General features: G+C 45.2%; 1 protein-coding gene across 1 annotated transcript in view; it reads left to right on the top strand.

Annotated features, from left to right (window-relative positions):
• The first annotated feature begins 14,564 nt into the window (after nucleotides 1–14,564).
• The window catches only part of LOC119976536 (apolipoprotein M-like), a 49,876-nt gene continuing 46,836 nt past the window's right edge, over nucleotides 14,565–17,604 (top strand). Inside the window, exon 1 of the mRNA XM_038817101.1 lies at nucleotides 14,565–14,779. Coding sequence (XP_038673029.1) covers nucleotides 14,678–14,779 — 102 coding nt within the window. The 5' untranslated portion in view covers nucleotides 14,565–14,677. The remainder of the gene's footprint in view (nucleotides 14,780–17,604) is intronic.

Below are 17,604 nucleotides of genomic sequence, written 5' to 3'. Positions count from 1 at the left end.
CAGGACAGGGACTTTTTGATCTATTGATTGAAACATTACAGCATCTTAAAATTGACCCCCAAAAATGTTTATCTGATAGCACAGATGGCGCTGCAAGCTACCATGGCCAGTATAATGGTTTACAAAGTAAAATTGCTGATGTGGCTGATCAACATGTTCATATATGGTGCTATGCCCATGTCTTGAATTTGGTGATAACTGAAACAACAAAATGTTGTGTGCCTGCAGTTTCTTTTTTCAATTTGCTCCAGAATATAGCAACTTTTGTGAAAGCATCATACAAGAGAATGGCTGTATGGATAGAAGTTGTTGGAAAACATCTAGGGCAAGAAAAAATGAAATGATTAAAGCTAATTGGTGAGACCAGATCGTCAGGAAAATATATTTGACGTTACAACTATATTTGGACGTTTTGATGATGCCGCTGCCAGTACTTTCGTAAATCTATTGACATGCTTATCAATGATACAAGATTCAGAAAAGTTTGATGCAAAAACAAAACATGAAGCAAATGTTTTACTTCAAGGTCTTCTAAAGTTTGAAACTATATTGACAGCATTTACTTACTTGTATATATTTGAAACTACAACACCGTTATCAAGTTATCTACAGACAAGTGGTTTCGATATGTTTACTGCATGGAGTTTGGTAGATTCAGCTACAACAAAGTTGAAGGAACAGACAAGAACATTTGATAACGTTCACAGCAAGGCTTTGGAATTTGTAAATAAATGTAATGACAGGATTTCACAGATGAATATGGATGAAAATCAAACATTGAAAATTGATGCGTTGGAAACAGCATTGCCAGTTAAGAGGCAGAGGAAGAAGAAAAGAATGGCAGATGAGCTTATTGATGATGAAAGAAATTCCTCAGATTCTCTAGCTGATTTTTGAGTAAATGTGTTTAACCTAATAATGGATCGCATTGTCCAGTCACTAGAATCACGCTTTGTACAACACAAACAGTTGTATAAAGATTTATCCTGCTTGGACCCAGCAAATTTAAAACTATTGCAGAGAAGGGCCTTGAAGATGAAGCATTGGAAGGTATTATTAAGCTGTTTCCACAAATCAGCAAAGATCAAGTAATATTGGAATTGTTTTCTTTTGCTTCAAACTTTGATGTATTAAAGCCATTGCTTAATGATGGTGAGAATATGGATTCCAGTTGCAACAATTGTAAAATTTGCAGCACTTGCCCATTGTGTGTACTAAAAATTCTGGCATCCAACAGACTTCATGACAAGGCATATGATAACCTTTATGAACTTTATAAAGTCATCTGCACACTATCAGTTTCTCAAGTCCAATGTGAGAGGACATTTTCAAAGCTAAAGATCATAAAGAAAGGTTAAGAAATTCGCTGTCTGAGGAGAATTTGGAATCATACATGTTGCTATCCATTGAAAAGGAATTGTTAGATGAATTGGATGCAGAAGCAATTATTGGCAGATTCGCACAATCATCTAGCGAACACAAACGATTGCTCTTAATATAGTGGACTGCATGCAATGCTCTATTGTGCTTTTGAACTATCTGTTAATGTGCAAATTGTGCAGTAAACTATTTAAAAATATCAACCAATTACTTAAAATTTAAAAAAATAATAATAATTCAATTATAACATTCTGTATTTACATTTGGTATCTACTGCCAGTAATATGTACAGTACATGTACACTGTAATTACTAAGAAATACACATTTTTTTCCACAAAATTTTTAATTGTACCCTTTTTTCCATATGTATTTTTTGAAAATTTTATTTATTTGGTATGAAAATTAAATGATAGCATTGTAGTTGTGGGTGGGCCCCCTTTGTTTCCTGGCAACCAATATTTTTAGACCCAGTCCGCCACTGCTCACTACCTGTTCACACTCACTCTATTCACACTCAATCTCTGTTCACTCTCACTGTTTATTCACTCATTGTTCACACTCACTGTCTACTCACACACCACCTGTTCACACTCACTCTATTTACACTCAATCTCTGTTCACTCTCACTGTTTATTCACTCATTGTTCACACTCACTGTCTACTCACACTCAATCTCTCTGTTTACTCATTCACACTCACTGTCTATTCACTCACTACCTGTTCACACTCAATCTCTGTTCACCCATTGTTCACACTCACTGTTTATTCACTCACTGCTCACATTCACTGTCTATTCACACTATCTCTACGTTCACTCATTGTTCACACTCGCTGTCTGTTCACACTCACCGCCTATTCATACTCGATCTTTTCACTCATTGTTCACTCACTGTGTATTCACTCACTGTGTTCACATTCACTCTATTCATTTACTCTGTTCACACTGTCTTCATACTCAATCTCTCTATTTACTCATTGTTCACACACTGTCTATTCACTCACTATCTGTTCACACTCACTCTCTGTTCACACTGACTGTTCACACTCACTATTTCTGTTTACACTCACTGCCTCTGACTTCACATTCACAGTTCACACTCTCTCTTCACACGCTGCTCAACTCACTGCCCATCTGTTCATGCTCACTCTCTGACTGTTCACACTGACTTGCTGTTCACACTCACTATCGGTTCACACTGACTGCCTGTCTGTTTACACTGACTGCCTGTCTGTTCACGTTCACTATCTGTTTACACTTACATTCTCTCTGTTCACACTTACTGTACATCTGTTCACACTCACTATCTGTTCACACTCATTTCCTGGCTATTCACTATCTGTTCACACTCACTGTCTCTTTGTTCACGCTTACTGCCTGTCTGTTTACACTCACTGTTCACAGTCTTCCTATTCATGCTCACTGTTCACATTCACTCACTGTATTCACACTCACTGTCTGATTACACTCACTATTCACACTATCTTCCTGTTTACACTCAACTGCCTGTTTTCACTCACAGTCTGCTCATACTCAGTCTATTCAGACTGTCTCTCTGTTCGCACTTACTATCTGTTCACACTGACTGTTCACAAATTGTCTTTTCACAATCCCTGTCTGTCCACGCTCACTCTGTTCACAATCAGTCTCCACACTCACTGTCTGTTCACACTCACTGAATGTTCAAACTCACAGACCGTTCAGACTTTCTGTCTGTTCACACACATTTTCCCATAACAACCGGGTTCCCCAGCGTCACATTTAGCAGGTACTGCAGGGATGCGCTGGGGAATCCCTCTTGGTCATTCCCATGTGAGATTTTAAGTGCTAACTTCCTCTGGACAATTGAGCTAGGCAGGGATCCATCCAACAGAAGTAACTTAAATCGCTAATTTCGGATGGATCTGCCAGTTTTGTGACAGTCGAGGAGTATTCTACCTAAGATCTTCCCGATTAGTTGAGGTTGTAAGCTACCAGACAAGGTCTTGTCAATATCTAAAGTAAGACTCACTGTTTGGGATGTCTAATTATAGAGAAGAACATAGAGAAATACAGCACAGAACAGGCTCTTCGGCCCACGATGTTGTGCCAAACTTTTGTCCTAGTTTAATCATGGTGTCCAAAATTCTATGATAATTTAAGGGCAATTTATCATGGCCAATCCACCCAACCTGCACATCGTTGGACTGTGGGAGGAAACCGGAGCACCCGGAGGAAACCCGCGCACACACGGGGAGGATGTGCAGACTCCACACAGACAGTGACCCAAGCCGGAATCGAACCTGGGACCCTGGAGCTGTGAAGCAATTGTGCTATCCACAATGCTACCGTACTGCCCTTAAGAACAAAAAACTTTCAACTCTGTATTCTGCCTTTCTTTCTCATTTTCTTTAGTAAGTTGGTTTGAAGAAAAGTGAAGGTGAGCCCTCAGAACAGAAGCAGATTGCAAACCAGCCTCGCAACAAGAGAATCGCGTAGTCCAACAATCAGTCCTCGAATGACCGTCCTGGTCTGAGGTGTCAGGATGGCCTGCGACACGTGAAAGGTTCCTCGCTTTGCCCACTCATTCAACGTCGTCTCCAGGAACTGCACCAACTTCTGTGCGTCAGTAGTGTTTGCCCAGGGGGCTGGCATCTGGTTTCCTGGCCAGAGGAAGGGAAAGTCGTGGGCCATGGGGTGGTGGTGAAACCTGGTTTTGTTTCAGGAGAAGAGAACAAGGGAGTTAGCAAGACAGGTTACATGGGAATCACTAGCAACAGACTGCTCAGAGCATCACTCAGCACTAACTAGCTAAACCAGTAAGAAGTCTTACAACATCAGGTTAAAGTCCAACAGGTTTGTTTCAAATCACTAGCTTTCGGAGCGCAGCTCCTTCCTCAGGTGAATGAAGAGATAGGTTCCAGAAACATATATATAGACAAATTATAATATCAACAATATTCCTTGCTTTCACTACCTTTGGTATACGAGATAGACGATCACTTAGGGGGCTATCTTATCCTTAACTTCAACTAAATCTTTCTTATTCTGAGAGCCAGGTATGGGTAAGTCACCCTCCAGTAGCCTCAGAAGTGAGAATATGATGAGCCTTAGTTAAATGTCACACTTATTTCTGAAAATAGACACCGGTCTGTATGGTAAAATATATAAGCAATTTATTTAAAGAATAAGGGTAATACAAGTTTTTAGTAAATTATACAGTTTGGCAAATACAGGATATGTGATGAGTTATCATCCACAAACTTATATATCATATAGCTTTATATCATCCACAAACTTTGAAATCGTCCCCATGCACCCCAAGATCTGAATCATTATTTAGTATTGATCAGGAAAAGCAAGGGCCCCAATAACTGGGAACGCCGCTACAAAATTTCTTCCAGCCTGAAAAATATCCGTAGACCATTACTCTCTGCTTCCTATTATACAATCAATTTTACATCTATGTTGCTCCTGTCCCTTTTAGTTCATGAGCTTTAACTTTTCTCACAAATCGTAGAATCATGGAGTTTTACAACACAGAAAGAGGTCCTTCAGCCCAGCCTGTCTGTGCTGGCCATTAAACACCAATCTATTCCAATCCCATTTTCCAGCACTTGGTCAATAGCCTTTTATGCCATTTTAAGTGCTAATCTAAATATTTCTTAAATGTAGTGAGGCCTCCCACCTTTACCATCTTTTTCAGGCAGTGAGTTCCAGACTCCCACCCCCTCTGGGTGAAAATGTTTTTGCTCAAATCCCTTCTAAACCTCCAGCCCTTTACCTTAAATCTATGCCCCTGCTTATGGACCCCTCTACTAAGGGATAAAGTTTCTTCCTATCTACCTGTGGTGAATCACAGTCCGTGTTATTCACACTGTTATTATATATGATGTACTTTGTCTGTGTAAGCTCGGTATACGAGCAGTTGCGCGGCTCTGCCCCTAGGGGGAGATGAGGAGTTTGTACTGGGCTCCACCCTTGGCTGCGCCCATGGCTCCTCCCACTAACCGGAAGTATAAAGCCTGGCAGTGTGAGCCTGCCTGCCAGTTCATCTCGTCGCAGGCAGGCTCCGTTGTAAGATCATTAAAACCACTGTTCACTTCCACTACGTGTCGTGTGAATTGATGGTCACATCACTACCCCATCTATGACCCTCATAATTTTGTACACCTCGATCAGGCCCCCCCTCAGTCATCTCTCCTCTAAGGAAAACAACAGCCTCTCTTCATAACTGAAACATTCCAGCACCATCCTGGTGAATCTTCTCTGCCCCCTCTCTCGTGCAATCACATTCTTCCTGTAATGTGTGGTGCACTGAATCGAATGGTCTATGAACATCACATCAACAGCATTACCCTCGTGGACCCATTCTGTTGCCGCCTCTAAAAACTCCAGAACGTTAGTTGAACAGAGAGAGAGAGAGAGAGAGTGCAGACTGTTTTTGGACTCAGATTAAGGATTGAGAGAGTACAGACTGTCCTAGGGCTCACAGTCAGGAATAGCGAGAATAGACAATCTGGGGTTCAGTGGGCCACGCTACAAGGCTATGCTTGTTGTACTCCAGCCACAGGAAAGGGCAAAGACTGTGTGCTCAATAGGATAATGCTCAGCTTGGTATGCGGGGTGTGTTCACCTTGGGTGTCCATTTGGTTTTCTGTCTCTGGTCTGGTCTGCAGATTGGGAGGGATGCAGTGGTTATTGGAGACATCTATAGCCTGGATTTGGGGAAAATAGTCAAGGGTGGGGGGAGGGGTGGTATGTGAGGATTTCCTACGGAGTGGGCCGCAGTTGTAGGTGCCATTGCTCACAGCCTCCAGTTGGGGAGGGTAGAAATCCACATGGGGCATGGGCAGTCAACAGGGATAAGTTGAGGGGAGAGGGTAGTAATGTTGACAACAGATCAATGGGATCCAGTGTTACTGAGGGGGAGTAACAGGAGGGGATCCTACCTTCACATTGTCAGGTTCGAAGTAAATTTCTGCGATGCAGATAGTGCAAATGGAAGTGTCGAACCTGCGCGCAAAAGCGATAGTGGAGAACGGCCATCTTGTCTTGAACTAATGGTGCAGTTACACATGGAAAGTTAAGCAAATCTGCATGAGAGGCACCTGAGGCAGTGAGGGGGCACACTGCTGGACTAAGGGCCCTTTCTAGGGGTGTCCTCTAATTTATTGGTGCCACAACATTGAAATGGAGTTAGAGCTGAGCGCAAGGAGGAAGGCGGTCTTGAAAACCTAGCCATTGGAATCCATGCCCTTTGTCCCATTGTTGTAAGGTAGTTTCAGTCACTGGCTTGATGTCACAATTTCTGCATTTCCACATTAATACAGAGGAATGTGCAACACTTAAGCAGTCACAGGTGCTGCATACACGGCATCCCATCAGTGCAAGTCCTCCATCTGATTTCCAGAATTAATCGTGAGCAGCCTTTTGTGGCAGAACTGAGCTAGGAGAACTATCGGGCAACATGGAGGCACAGTGGTCAGCACTGCTGCCTCACAGCGTGTTCTCCCTGCATATGCGTGGGTTCCCTCTGGGTGCTCCCGTTTCCCCCCACAAGATGTGGAGGTTAGGTGATGTGGCCATGTTAAATTGCCCCTTAATGTCCAAAGTTGTGCAGGTTAGGTGGGGTTACGAAGGCGGAGTGGGCCGAGGTAGGCTGCTCCTTCAGGGGGCTGGTGCAGACTTGATGGGCTGAATGGCCTCCATCTCCACTGTAAGGATTCTGTGGTTCTAACTGAACTAGGTCAAGTCACTCATGTCATTCAAATCTGCTTCAACCTCAGTGGAGCACAGATATTAAGTCTCAGGGGTGGCACCTTGAAAACCACAATTTGAATTATAGCACCTCAGATGCAAGGCTGCATGTGTGGCAAGGTTTGTAGGGCAGAAGCCAATATCGGTCATTGTGGTTGCAATTGGTTGAAGATTGTGAGCTTCTGTATTTTCATCTGTTATTCATTCATCGATTCAATCTATCATTTCAAAGAGAAGGACAAAAATGTTATGCATCCAGGTCTGAATATGGCCTTTTTGACGGTTCTCATAGAATGGAGGAGGAGAAGGAACAGGTGAAGCTGAGTGCAAGGAGGAAGACGTTCTTGAAATTGGCTAGGCGTTCCAATTCTAGCCATTGGAATCCATGCCCTTTGTCCCACTGTTGTAAGATAGTACCAGAGTCACTGGCTTGATGTCACAATTGCCGCATTTCAACATGAACACAGAGGAATGTGCACATTTATGTGAGATGGAAGATGACTGTCCTTGTTTCGGATGTTGAAGTTGTTTTCCAGCTGACTGTCCCTCCAGGACATGAAGTGATTGTGAACCACCGGTTGGATGGCTAACGAGGATCTTCTGGCTGAAACTCTCAAGCTGGAGGATCCTCTCTGGGGAGTCACTTTAGTTTGTATTAACCCGGGCCTTCACTCGGAAGATCCGCCTTAGGTCTGTTTAATTCTGACTTACTTCCAACTCCACCAGTAGAAATAACACCCTCACTGAGATAAGACGAGAGTTCTCCACATGAGATTGCAAGAAGGATTTTTTAAACCACTGACCTTGCTCAGTGGCTGGATTGGATGCTTAAACGCAGCTTGGATTTTTGATCATAAATCTCACAGAGGGACACTGTCACTGAGTGAAAACATGATTAAACCTCAAAAGAAGAGAATTCACATGGACATAATCACAAGGCCTTCAGTTGACCACTGAATGGAAATGGAATGTTGACAGCAAATGGAATGTTGGCATTTATAGCTAAAGGAATTGAGAACAAAAGTAAGGAAGTGGTGTTGCAACTGTACAAGGGATTGGTAAGACCGCACCTGGGAGTATTGTGCACTGTTTTGGTCCCTTATTTGGGGAAAGATGTGGAATTGGAGGCAGTTCAGAGGAGGTTCACTAGATTGATTCCAGCAAAGAGGGGTTTGTCGTATGAGGAGAGATTGAACAGTGAGGCCTATACTCTCTGGAGTTTAGAATATTAATAATAATGGCTTTATTGTCACAAGTAGGCTTACTGTGAAAAGTCCCTAGTCTCCACATTCCGATGCCTGTTCGGGTACACGAGGGAGAATTCAGAATTTCCGAATCACCTAACAGCACGTCTTAGAACATAGAACATACAGTGCAGAAGGAGGCCATTTGGCCCATCGAGTCTGCACCGACCCACTTAAGCCCTCACTTTCCCCCTATCCCCGTGACCCACTAATCCCTCCTAACCTTTTTGGTGACGAAGGGCAATTTATCATGGCCAATCCACCTAACCTTTGGACTTTGGGAGGAAACCGGAGCACCCGGACGAATCCCACGCAGACATAGGGAGAACGTGCAGACTCCGCACAGACAGTGACCCAAGCCGGGAATCGAACCTGGGACCCTGGCGCTGTGAGGCAACAATGCTAACCACTCTGCTACCGTGCTGCCCATCTTAGATGTGGATCACATGTAATCGCTCGATTTTACTCCAGAGCTATGAGCAAAGAGGAAAAGATCACAGACCCAGTTTGAGCTGCTGTCCACTAACAAGTCTGTACAGCAGTTAGAGCGCTCCATGGGCACTATTCATGAGTACAGGAGAAGGCCAGTCGTCTTCTGGTTCACCAACTCAAAAGACCAGCGGCCTCTCATGAGATCCCTCAGATACTCAATCTGGATGACAATCTCATTTCCGCCCCTCTTCAGGTCAATGCAGCATTTAAATCCTATTACTACGACCTGTATGAATCAGAATCCCCATAAATCGATCATGTCTGACTTTCTGGACGGTCTGCCCAGCCCAACTGTTGATGTGAGCAAGTGCTGTGAGTTGGATTCCCCACTACGCCCTGACGAGATTTAAAAATGTATTGGGCTGATGCAGTCTGGCAAGGCCCCAGGCCCAGATGGCTGTCTGGCCGAGTTTTCCAACAAATTCTTGGAACAGCCTTTGCAATTGAATATGTTTAATGACTCCCTGTCTCAGGGTTCATTGCCTCCGACTCTCACTCAAACCTCTATTTCCTTGCTCCTTAAGCGGGACAAGTGAGTACGGTTCATATCAACCCATCTCCCTGTCAAACGCGGACATCAAGCTGCTCACTAAGGTTTTGGCGCTCCAGTTGGAGCCTTGCTTCCCAAGTATAATTCCAGAGGACGAAAAAGGCTTTGTAAAGGGCCGACAATTATCGGTCAATATACGTCGCCTTTTAAACATCATTCTTTTCCCCTCCACTGCATCCGAATCTGAGGTGATAGTATCTTTTGACGCTGAAAAAGCATTCGAGAGGGTGGAATGTGAATATTTATTTGAGATTCACAGGCGATTTGGTTTTGGCCATAAATCCCCCTCTTCGATCCCTACAATTCCACTACGGCCAGCGTTCACATGAACACTCTCCACTCAGATTACCTCCCCTTAAATAGGGACACTAGACAGGGCTGCCCCCTTTCCCCACTTTCCACCTTGGCATTAGAAACTCTCTATAACATTGAGGGCCTCAAGTCAATGGAGGACTTTGTGGCATGATGGGCTGGAGCATTGGGTATCGTTTTATGCAGATGTATTCTGTGTATTACGGACCAAACTCCATCCATGGACAGCATAATGAAGACACTTGGCTTCTTCTCTGCCTCTAAATTCAATCTAGGCACGGGTGAATGTTTTATGGTCATGCCCCCCTGGCAGGCAAGCCCAATTAGGCATGTTACCTTTCCGCCTCTTTTATGCATGTTTCTGCTATTTGGGGATCCGGGTGGCCCACAATTGGGCCACACTTCATAAGTTAAATTACTCAAGCCTGAAATGGACTAAAATGGACCTTCGGAGGTGGAACAACCTTCCTCTATCTCTGGCAGGTTAAAATGAATGTACTTCCTCGGTTTCTATTTTTCTTTCAATGTCTCCGCCTTTTTTCTGCCCAAAGACTTTTTTATTAAGGTTAATAAATTGATATCTGCTTTTATTTGGGCGGGTAAGAACCCTGGAATCTGTAGCGTTCTATTCCAAAGGGACAACAGACATTACATAGAACATAGAACATACAGTGCAGAATGAGGCCATTCGGCCCATCGAGTCTGCACCCACCGTTTAGGCCCTCACTACCACCCTATCCCCATAACCCAATAACCCCTCCTCACCTTTATGGACACTAAGGGCAATTTAGCATGGCCGATCCACCTAACCTGCGCGTCTTTGGATGGTGGGAGGAAACCGGAGCACCCAGAGGAAACCCACGCAGACACGGGGAGAACCTGCAGACTTCCCACAGTGACCCAGCATAGAATCGAACCTGGGACGCCTGGCGCTGTGAAGCCACAGTGCTAGCCATGTGTGCTACCGTGCTGCCAACACATGAGGGTTGCTGAGCTGCTAACATCCAAAAAATGGTGTTGTGGTCAGTGACCCCGATTCTATTTGCGATCAAATGGAGGCTCGCTCTTGCCCTAATTCTACTCGTCTTGCCATGGTGACTGCACCATTGCTGCTTTCTCCCGCTAGACTTTCCTCAAACCCAGTGATGGTTTCCTCTCTTCGGTTTAGGAAAGAGTCTTGGCAACATTTTAAGCTCCTTTCCCTGTCTTCACTGGCCCTGATTATAACAATCACCTTTTCTTACCTTCTGTATTGGATACAACGTTTAAATCTTGGAAAGCAAAGCGACTTGAGTGTTTTGGAGACCTATTTGTCGCGGGGCCGATTGCCAGTTTTAGAGAGCTGGCTGACAAATTTCACCCAACTCCAGCCTTTTCCATTATTTTTCTCTCGTAAGGTTTTCCCGTCCTTATCTTTGGCTCCAGCTTCCTCCTCGTTGAAGAGGATTTTATCCTTGGAGTATACTGCTGATTCTGGCAGCCTTGCCTTGGATGTATTCCTTGGTAGCAGGTACAGTACTCTTGAAACTAGTCCCCAACGGCCTCTGGGGATGCTTGCCTAACATTTCTGGGAGGTTTTTGGGCGTCGACCCATGTCATTGCGAGCCATGGCTGAGTGGTGAACAGCTGGAGGGGTGGGGCATGGGCATGCTTTCTACGCGGAGCCCAATTATCCTATACAGGGGTCATCCAACAATGAGCATGCCGTCGTCCATTAAACCGTGAAGTCCCTGAGCCCCTCTCTCTCATCAGGGTTAGCACCAGTGCTATGGCTCTATTAAGGTCCAGGGTGGGTTCAGCAAGCAGTTTTCTCTGTGTCGCAATCTTGTTTATCCCGCATATCAGTCGATCCCACAGCATCTTTGGCAGGGGTGGCCCATATTCACAGTGTTATGCCTGTTTCCTGAGCCTGGTCAGGAATTCTGTTACGGGTCCTCCAAGGATACTTCCGGCTGTATTAACCATGTAGTGCTGGAGAATTACCGATGGTCTTGGGTCACACTAGTTTGCCCAGTTCATTCAACGTTTTTGAGTCTGGGGCTGCTGGGTAAGTCAAACTCTTAATAATGCTGAACACTGCTCCACAAGCGATCAAAAGGATTACCTTTTGTAGATCATCGTGTTCTTCCGGCACATTCTTTTGGTGAACTGGGGCCAATCCTCCGCACCCACATCATACGGCTCGAGTTTCCCAAATAGTGCCATTCCTGGGTTCACTTGATACGATTCCTGACTGGAGTTGTTTTTTTTAAAGCAGGGCAGTCCAGAATCCCATGGTTGTCCTCATCGCCAGTGTAGTAATCCAGGATTTCAGATACAAAGATGATGGTTTAAACAAATTTATTCTATTTTTTTTTAAAGTATGTTTATTGATGTTTAACATAATAACCAAATAACAAACAAACAAACAACCAACGACAACCCAAGAGTGCAAAAATAAAAACTACAAGTAAATATAAAATAAAAACACATCATTGAACTTAAACACTGCAACTAAAATCAATAACAGCAGACGGTGTTTATATTGTTAAAAAAGGATATAAATAGTTGCCACCTCAGGTAGACCTTCCCCACTGAGTCCCTGATGGTGAATTTCATTTTCTCTAATTGTAGGAATTACATGAAATTGCCCAACCAGGCAGAAGCACTGGGTACAATGGGAGACCACCAACTAAGCAATATTCGTCTCCAGGCTTTGAGAGGCAAAGGCGACCTCAAAGTGAACCATCGGTGAATCTAAAACCTCAAATATGGCTATTAATGGACACTAATGAACAATGGGTCTAAATCCACCCAGATTATCTCTGATATAATGGTAAAAACGGAAGCCCAGAAGCTGCCATCTTCTGGGCAAGACCAAAACGTATATGTGTAGTCAGCTGGGGTAAGTGAACAGCGGTCATGTCTGTCCTCAACGTTGAGGGAAAACCCACTAATCCAGCCTTGGTCAAGTGCGTCCTGTAATAATAACATAATAACCTTTTATTGTCACAAGTATGAAGTTACTGTGAAAAGCCCCCAGTCGCCACTTTCCGGCTCCTGTTCAGGTAAACTGGTACAGGAATTGAACCCAAGCTGCTGGCCTTGTTCTGCATCACAAACCACTGAGCTAAACCAGCCATGTGTAAATAACACCTTGAACTGAATTAGGCTCAACCGGGCACATGACAACGTGGAGTTGATCCTGTCAAGGGCCTGGTGAGAGGTCTATTTCGGACATATATGTCCTTGTTCTCTAATCGGACCCCACCCCACCAAATGGGATGAGGGTGAGACCACTCAGACCGTTCAGTCAGGGTCAATGTGGAGCATCATCAGATGCATCAGACCAATCACAGCCAGGGTTAATAAAGGGGGTCACATACCCATCGGTCCATTCACAGACAAGGTCAATCTGAAGGTCGTAAATCCTTTAGCCCAATCCCAGGTCAGTGTGGGGGGGGCGCCCAATCTCCTCACATCAATCCCAAACTGTGGCTCAGTGCAGAGGGGGTGGAGGGGCTTTATTCCCCTCACGTCATTCATGTGCACGGCAGTCAGGTTGAAACATTGCCAACGGAGTCTGCATGTTGGTGGAATAATAATGGCGGTATCTGAAAACAAAATATGGGAAGCAAGGCCAGATTTGCAAGTTTGTTTTCTGGGATTATAGGGTTGTCCTATGATGAGTGGGTGTGTAAATTGAGCCGATATTCTCTGGAATTCAGAAGAATTGAAACGTATGTGAGTCTGATAAGTGGGCTGCCGGGTGGATACTGAGAGGTTGTTTCACTGGGCTGGGGAATCTGGACCACAGGGACACAATCTCAGCAGAAGGAGCTGGTCATCTAGGACTGAGATGAGGTGCAAATTCTCCATGAATCTTTGAAGAAGGTTCCGGATGTTCATGTGGTGAACGTATTATGGTAACCATTCACCACTGTTTTACATTGTACCACGTTGTTGCCCATGTGGGCTCCACCTATGGACTATTGTACTGTACTACACTGATTGTATCATGTTGGTGCCCTTGTGGGCTCTGCCCCTGACTCCGCCCCCTTGAGGGAAGGTATATGGGCAGCTGCCCTGTAGGCAGCTCTCATTGCAGAGCAGTCGCAGGCAGGCACTGTTCTAGTTGATTAAAGCCACAGTTCACTTCCATTCTCTGTCTCGTGTGAATTGATGGTTGCATCAGTTCCATCGTTGAGTATATTCAAGGCTGAGAGACGCATCCTTTCGGTGACTCATGAATAATGGGAGAGAGATGGGGAGTGGGCAGGAAAGAGAAGTCGAGGCTGAAGATCAGCCATGGTCGTATTGATTCTCGGAGCAGACCCAGGGGGCCTAGTGGTCTACCCCTGCTCCTATCCCTTACATTCCTAGTAGCACTGGGAAAGGTGGTGGGTGATTTATTGTTGTGTGATGCTAGGTGGAGGAGTAAAGCAGGGTCTGCATGAGTTGGAATTAGGGGGTAGATGGACGATGTGAGGAGAGGGTGGGGGAGGGTTGTAGAAAATAAGTAAAGTAATCCTGCATCATTTTCCCCCATAATTTTCCCTCATTCAGTGTTGGATTTTGACAGAATCTGCATCATGTGCATTACAAGGTTTTGATAAACGATGGTCAAATAGGTGTAGCTCCCCCAATGGGATGGGCAAATTGTCTTTTCAAAACAGGAGAACAACTGGGAAAGAATGGGACCTGCGGTTTTGGTGCGAAGGATAGAAAATCAAAAACAGGAAATGGAAGATTGACCCCACAGACCCTTCTTTACTGAGGATCAATACTTCCTTCTGATTGTCCCTCCGCAGCGTGGCTCAAGGTTCAACCTTATTGGGAAATGTGGTTAATAATTGGCCTGCTATCGTAGAATGCCCAGCGCCAAGGATTCCAGTACTCGGAATCCACTCTGAAGGCTGCCAATTTGGGAATCAGTCAGCCCACTTTGTTTTGGAAAGTGCTCATTTTTATTTTGCAGAGTCATGTTACAGGAACTGTGGAAAATCTTTTTCTATCTGGTCTTTCTCTTTCGACAATGTAAATATGATGAAAGGGTGACTGCTGGAAACCTCAACCGGACCCAGGTAAAAACAAACAAGGCCAGGTGGATTAGGCAGCAGTGGATTGGACGGGTTAAACCAGCAATCGAGCCAGGCAAGGGGTTGGGGTTGGATTTCAGGCCTCCACTGATGGCAGCCAGGGGGTGGGGTGACCTGAATGAGCGTCTGTGCCTGGAGAAAGGACAGAGAACTCAGCTTTGAGCACTCGCTGGTAAATTGCTACCCTGCTGGAGAAATGTGTGTGCGAGCGTGGGTGAGTGCGAGCGTGGGTGAGTGCGATTGTTTGTGCGGTGTCCTCTGCTGTTGCCGTGCAAGTCGCCATAGGCCCTGAGGTGAAAAAACAGGGCCCCAGGAAAGAAGGCCAGTAATATCCCACAGCAGTACATGTCTGAACAGGCCAGAAGTGGAGGGAAGATAATTGTGGTGGAGGGGGGGGGGGGGGGGGGGGGGGGGGGGGGGAAAGAGGGGGGGGGGGGGGGAAAGAGGGGGGGGGGGCACTGTGAGGGTGGAGGGGTGCGGGGGCGGAAACCGGTGTTGGGGCATTGTTCGAATTAAAATAAAATAGCCAAAAGTCCAGTAGATGCAGTGAAAGGGAAGCTTCAAGAGACAAAAAGATCAACTCAGTGAATCAATGGTAGCTTTGGGCAAGGCAGGGCAGGGAGGAGAAGAGTTTACAGCTGGAGCGAGTGAAATAAATGATCGTGGGCAGGATTCTCCGGTTCCCCCAGCTGCATGGTTCTCAGCGACACTCCATTCACGGATGTCAGGATTCTCTCTCCCGCCACTTGTCAATGGGATTTCCCATTGAAGTCACTCCGCGCCAACGGGAGACCCGCGCTGCCAGCGGGAATAGAGAACCCCAGCCCGTTGGAGAACTCCGGCCCATGTCAACATTACCGCAACTTAAATAGGTCTTCAGTTAGAACTTAGCTTTGCACAAGAGAGCGCGATAGTCAACAGCCAGGCAGCAACCATGCTTAACGTCTCCTCCAGAATGAGCTGAATGGAAGTAAGAATGATGAGAGATGTGAAACAAGCTCCCAGCTCAGCTCACTGTCATTGAGAAGTTAACATCTGCCCACTTTGCCATTCATGAAAGTACTTGGTTAATTTCTCTTCTACAGGTGCAAGAAGGATCGCATGCTGTTTTTATAAATCTATGTGATGATGTGTCATTGTGCTTTTATTAGATTTAATTGGGAGTTAGAAACTAACGCACGGGAAAGTGTATTTGTCCACGATATTTGTCGCCTGTCACATCAGATACACTGGGACTATCCAGATGGTTCCTTTGCCCCACCCTCACCCCCTGCCTGCCTGATAACAGTTGACTCTACCAAGTCAGGATCAAACCTGGGAATGTCTGAGAATTTTGTAACCGGCCAGCACAACAATGATAACTTGCATTCCCATAGCATCTTTAACATCGTAAAACGGCCCAAAGTGCCTTACAGCAACAAACTTAGACACTGAGCCACACAAGGACACATTAGGGCAGGAATCAAAGAGCTTTAAGGACCATGTTTACGGAGGGAGGTGGTGAGATTTAGAGAGAGAGTTCCAGAGCTTAGGGTGCAGGCAGCTGAAGGCATGTCCAATAATAGTACAGTGGATGGTAGAACCCTCAAGAGTATGGTCAGAGAGAGATCTTGGTGTACAGGTCCACAGGTCACTGAAAGGGGCAACACAGGTGGAGAAGGTAGTCAAGAAGGCATATGGCAGGTTTGCTTTCATTGGCCAGGGCTTTGAGTATAAAAATTGGCAAGTCATGTTGCAGGTGTATAGAACCTTAATTAGGCCACACTTGGAGTATAGTGTTCAATTCTGGTCGCCACACTGCCAGAAAGATGTGGAGTCTTTAGAGAGAGTGCAGAAGAGATTTACCAGGATGTTGCCTGGTATGGAGGGCATTAGCTATGAGGAAAGGTTGAATAAATTTGGTTTGTTCTCACCGGAACGAAGGAGGTTGAAGGGCGACCTGATAGAGGTCTACAAAATTATGAGGGGCATAGACAGAGTGGATAGTCAGACACATTTTCCCAGAGTAGAGGGGTCAATTCCTAGGAGGCATAGGTCTAAGGTGCGAGGGGCAAGGTTTAGAGGAGATGTACGAGGCAAGTTTTTTACACAGAGGGTAGTGGGTGCCTGGAACTCGCTGCCAGAGGAGGTGGTAGAAGCAGAGGCGACAGTGACGTTTAAGGGGAATCTTGACAAATAAATTAATAGGATGGGAATAGAGGGATACGGACCCAGGAAGTGTAAAAGATTTTAGTTGAGACGGGCAGCATGGTCGGCGCAGGCTTGGAGGGCCGAAGGGCCTGTTCCTGTGCTGTACTTTTCTTTGTCCTTTTTCTTTGATGGAAATAGGTTGTGATTGATGGTGTGCTGAGATCATTCGGGTTGAGGGAGGTTACAGAGGCAGGGGAATGGCTCACTTACCCACAAACAATTAGGTTAAAAAAAACTTGCATTTTATATAGTAACGTTCACATCCTCAGGGTGACCCAGTGTGTTCATAGCTAATTGAATACTTTTGTTTTAGAACATAGAACTGTACAGCACAATACAGGCCCTTCAGCCCATGATGTTGTGCCGATCTAGTCTGAAACTAAGATCAAATCAACCTACTCCCAATCATTCTAGTGCACTCCATATGCCTATCCAATAACCGCTTGAAAGTTCCTAAAGTGTCCGACTCCACTACCATAGCAGGGAATGTGTTCCACGCCCCAACCACTCTGAGTAAAGAACCTACCTCTGACATCCCTCCTATATCTTCCACCATGAACCTTATAGTTATGCCCCCTTGTAACAGCTACATCTACCCGAGGTAAAAGTCACTGAACGTC

Source organism: Scyliorhinus canicula, chromosome 13 (assembly GCF_902713615.1).
Source record: "Scyliorhinus canicula chromosome 13, sScyCan1.1, whole genome shotgun sequence".
NCBI classification, from domain to species: domain Eukaryota; kingdom Metazoa; phylum Chordata; class Chondrichthyes; order Carcharhiniformes; family Scyliorhinidae; genus Scyliorhinus; species Scyliorhinus canicula.
Note: the sequence above shows the minus strand (reverse complement) of the source record. Positions and strands in the feature narration are given on the sequence as shown.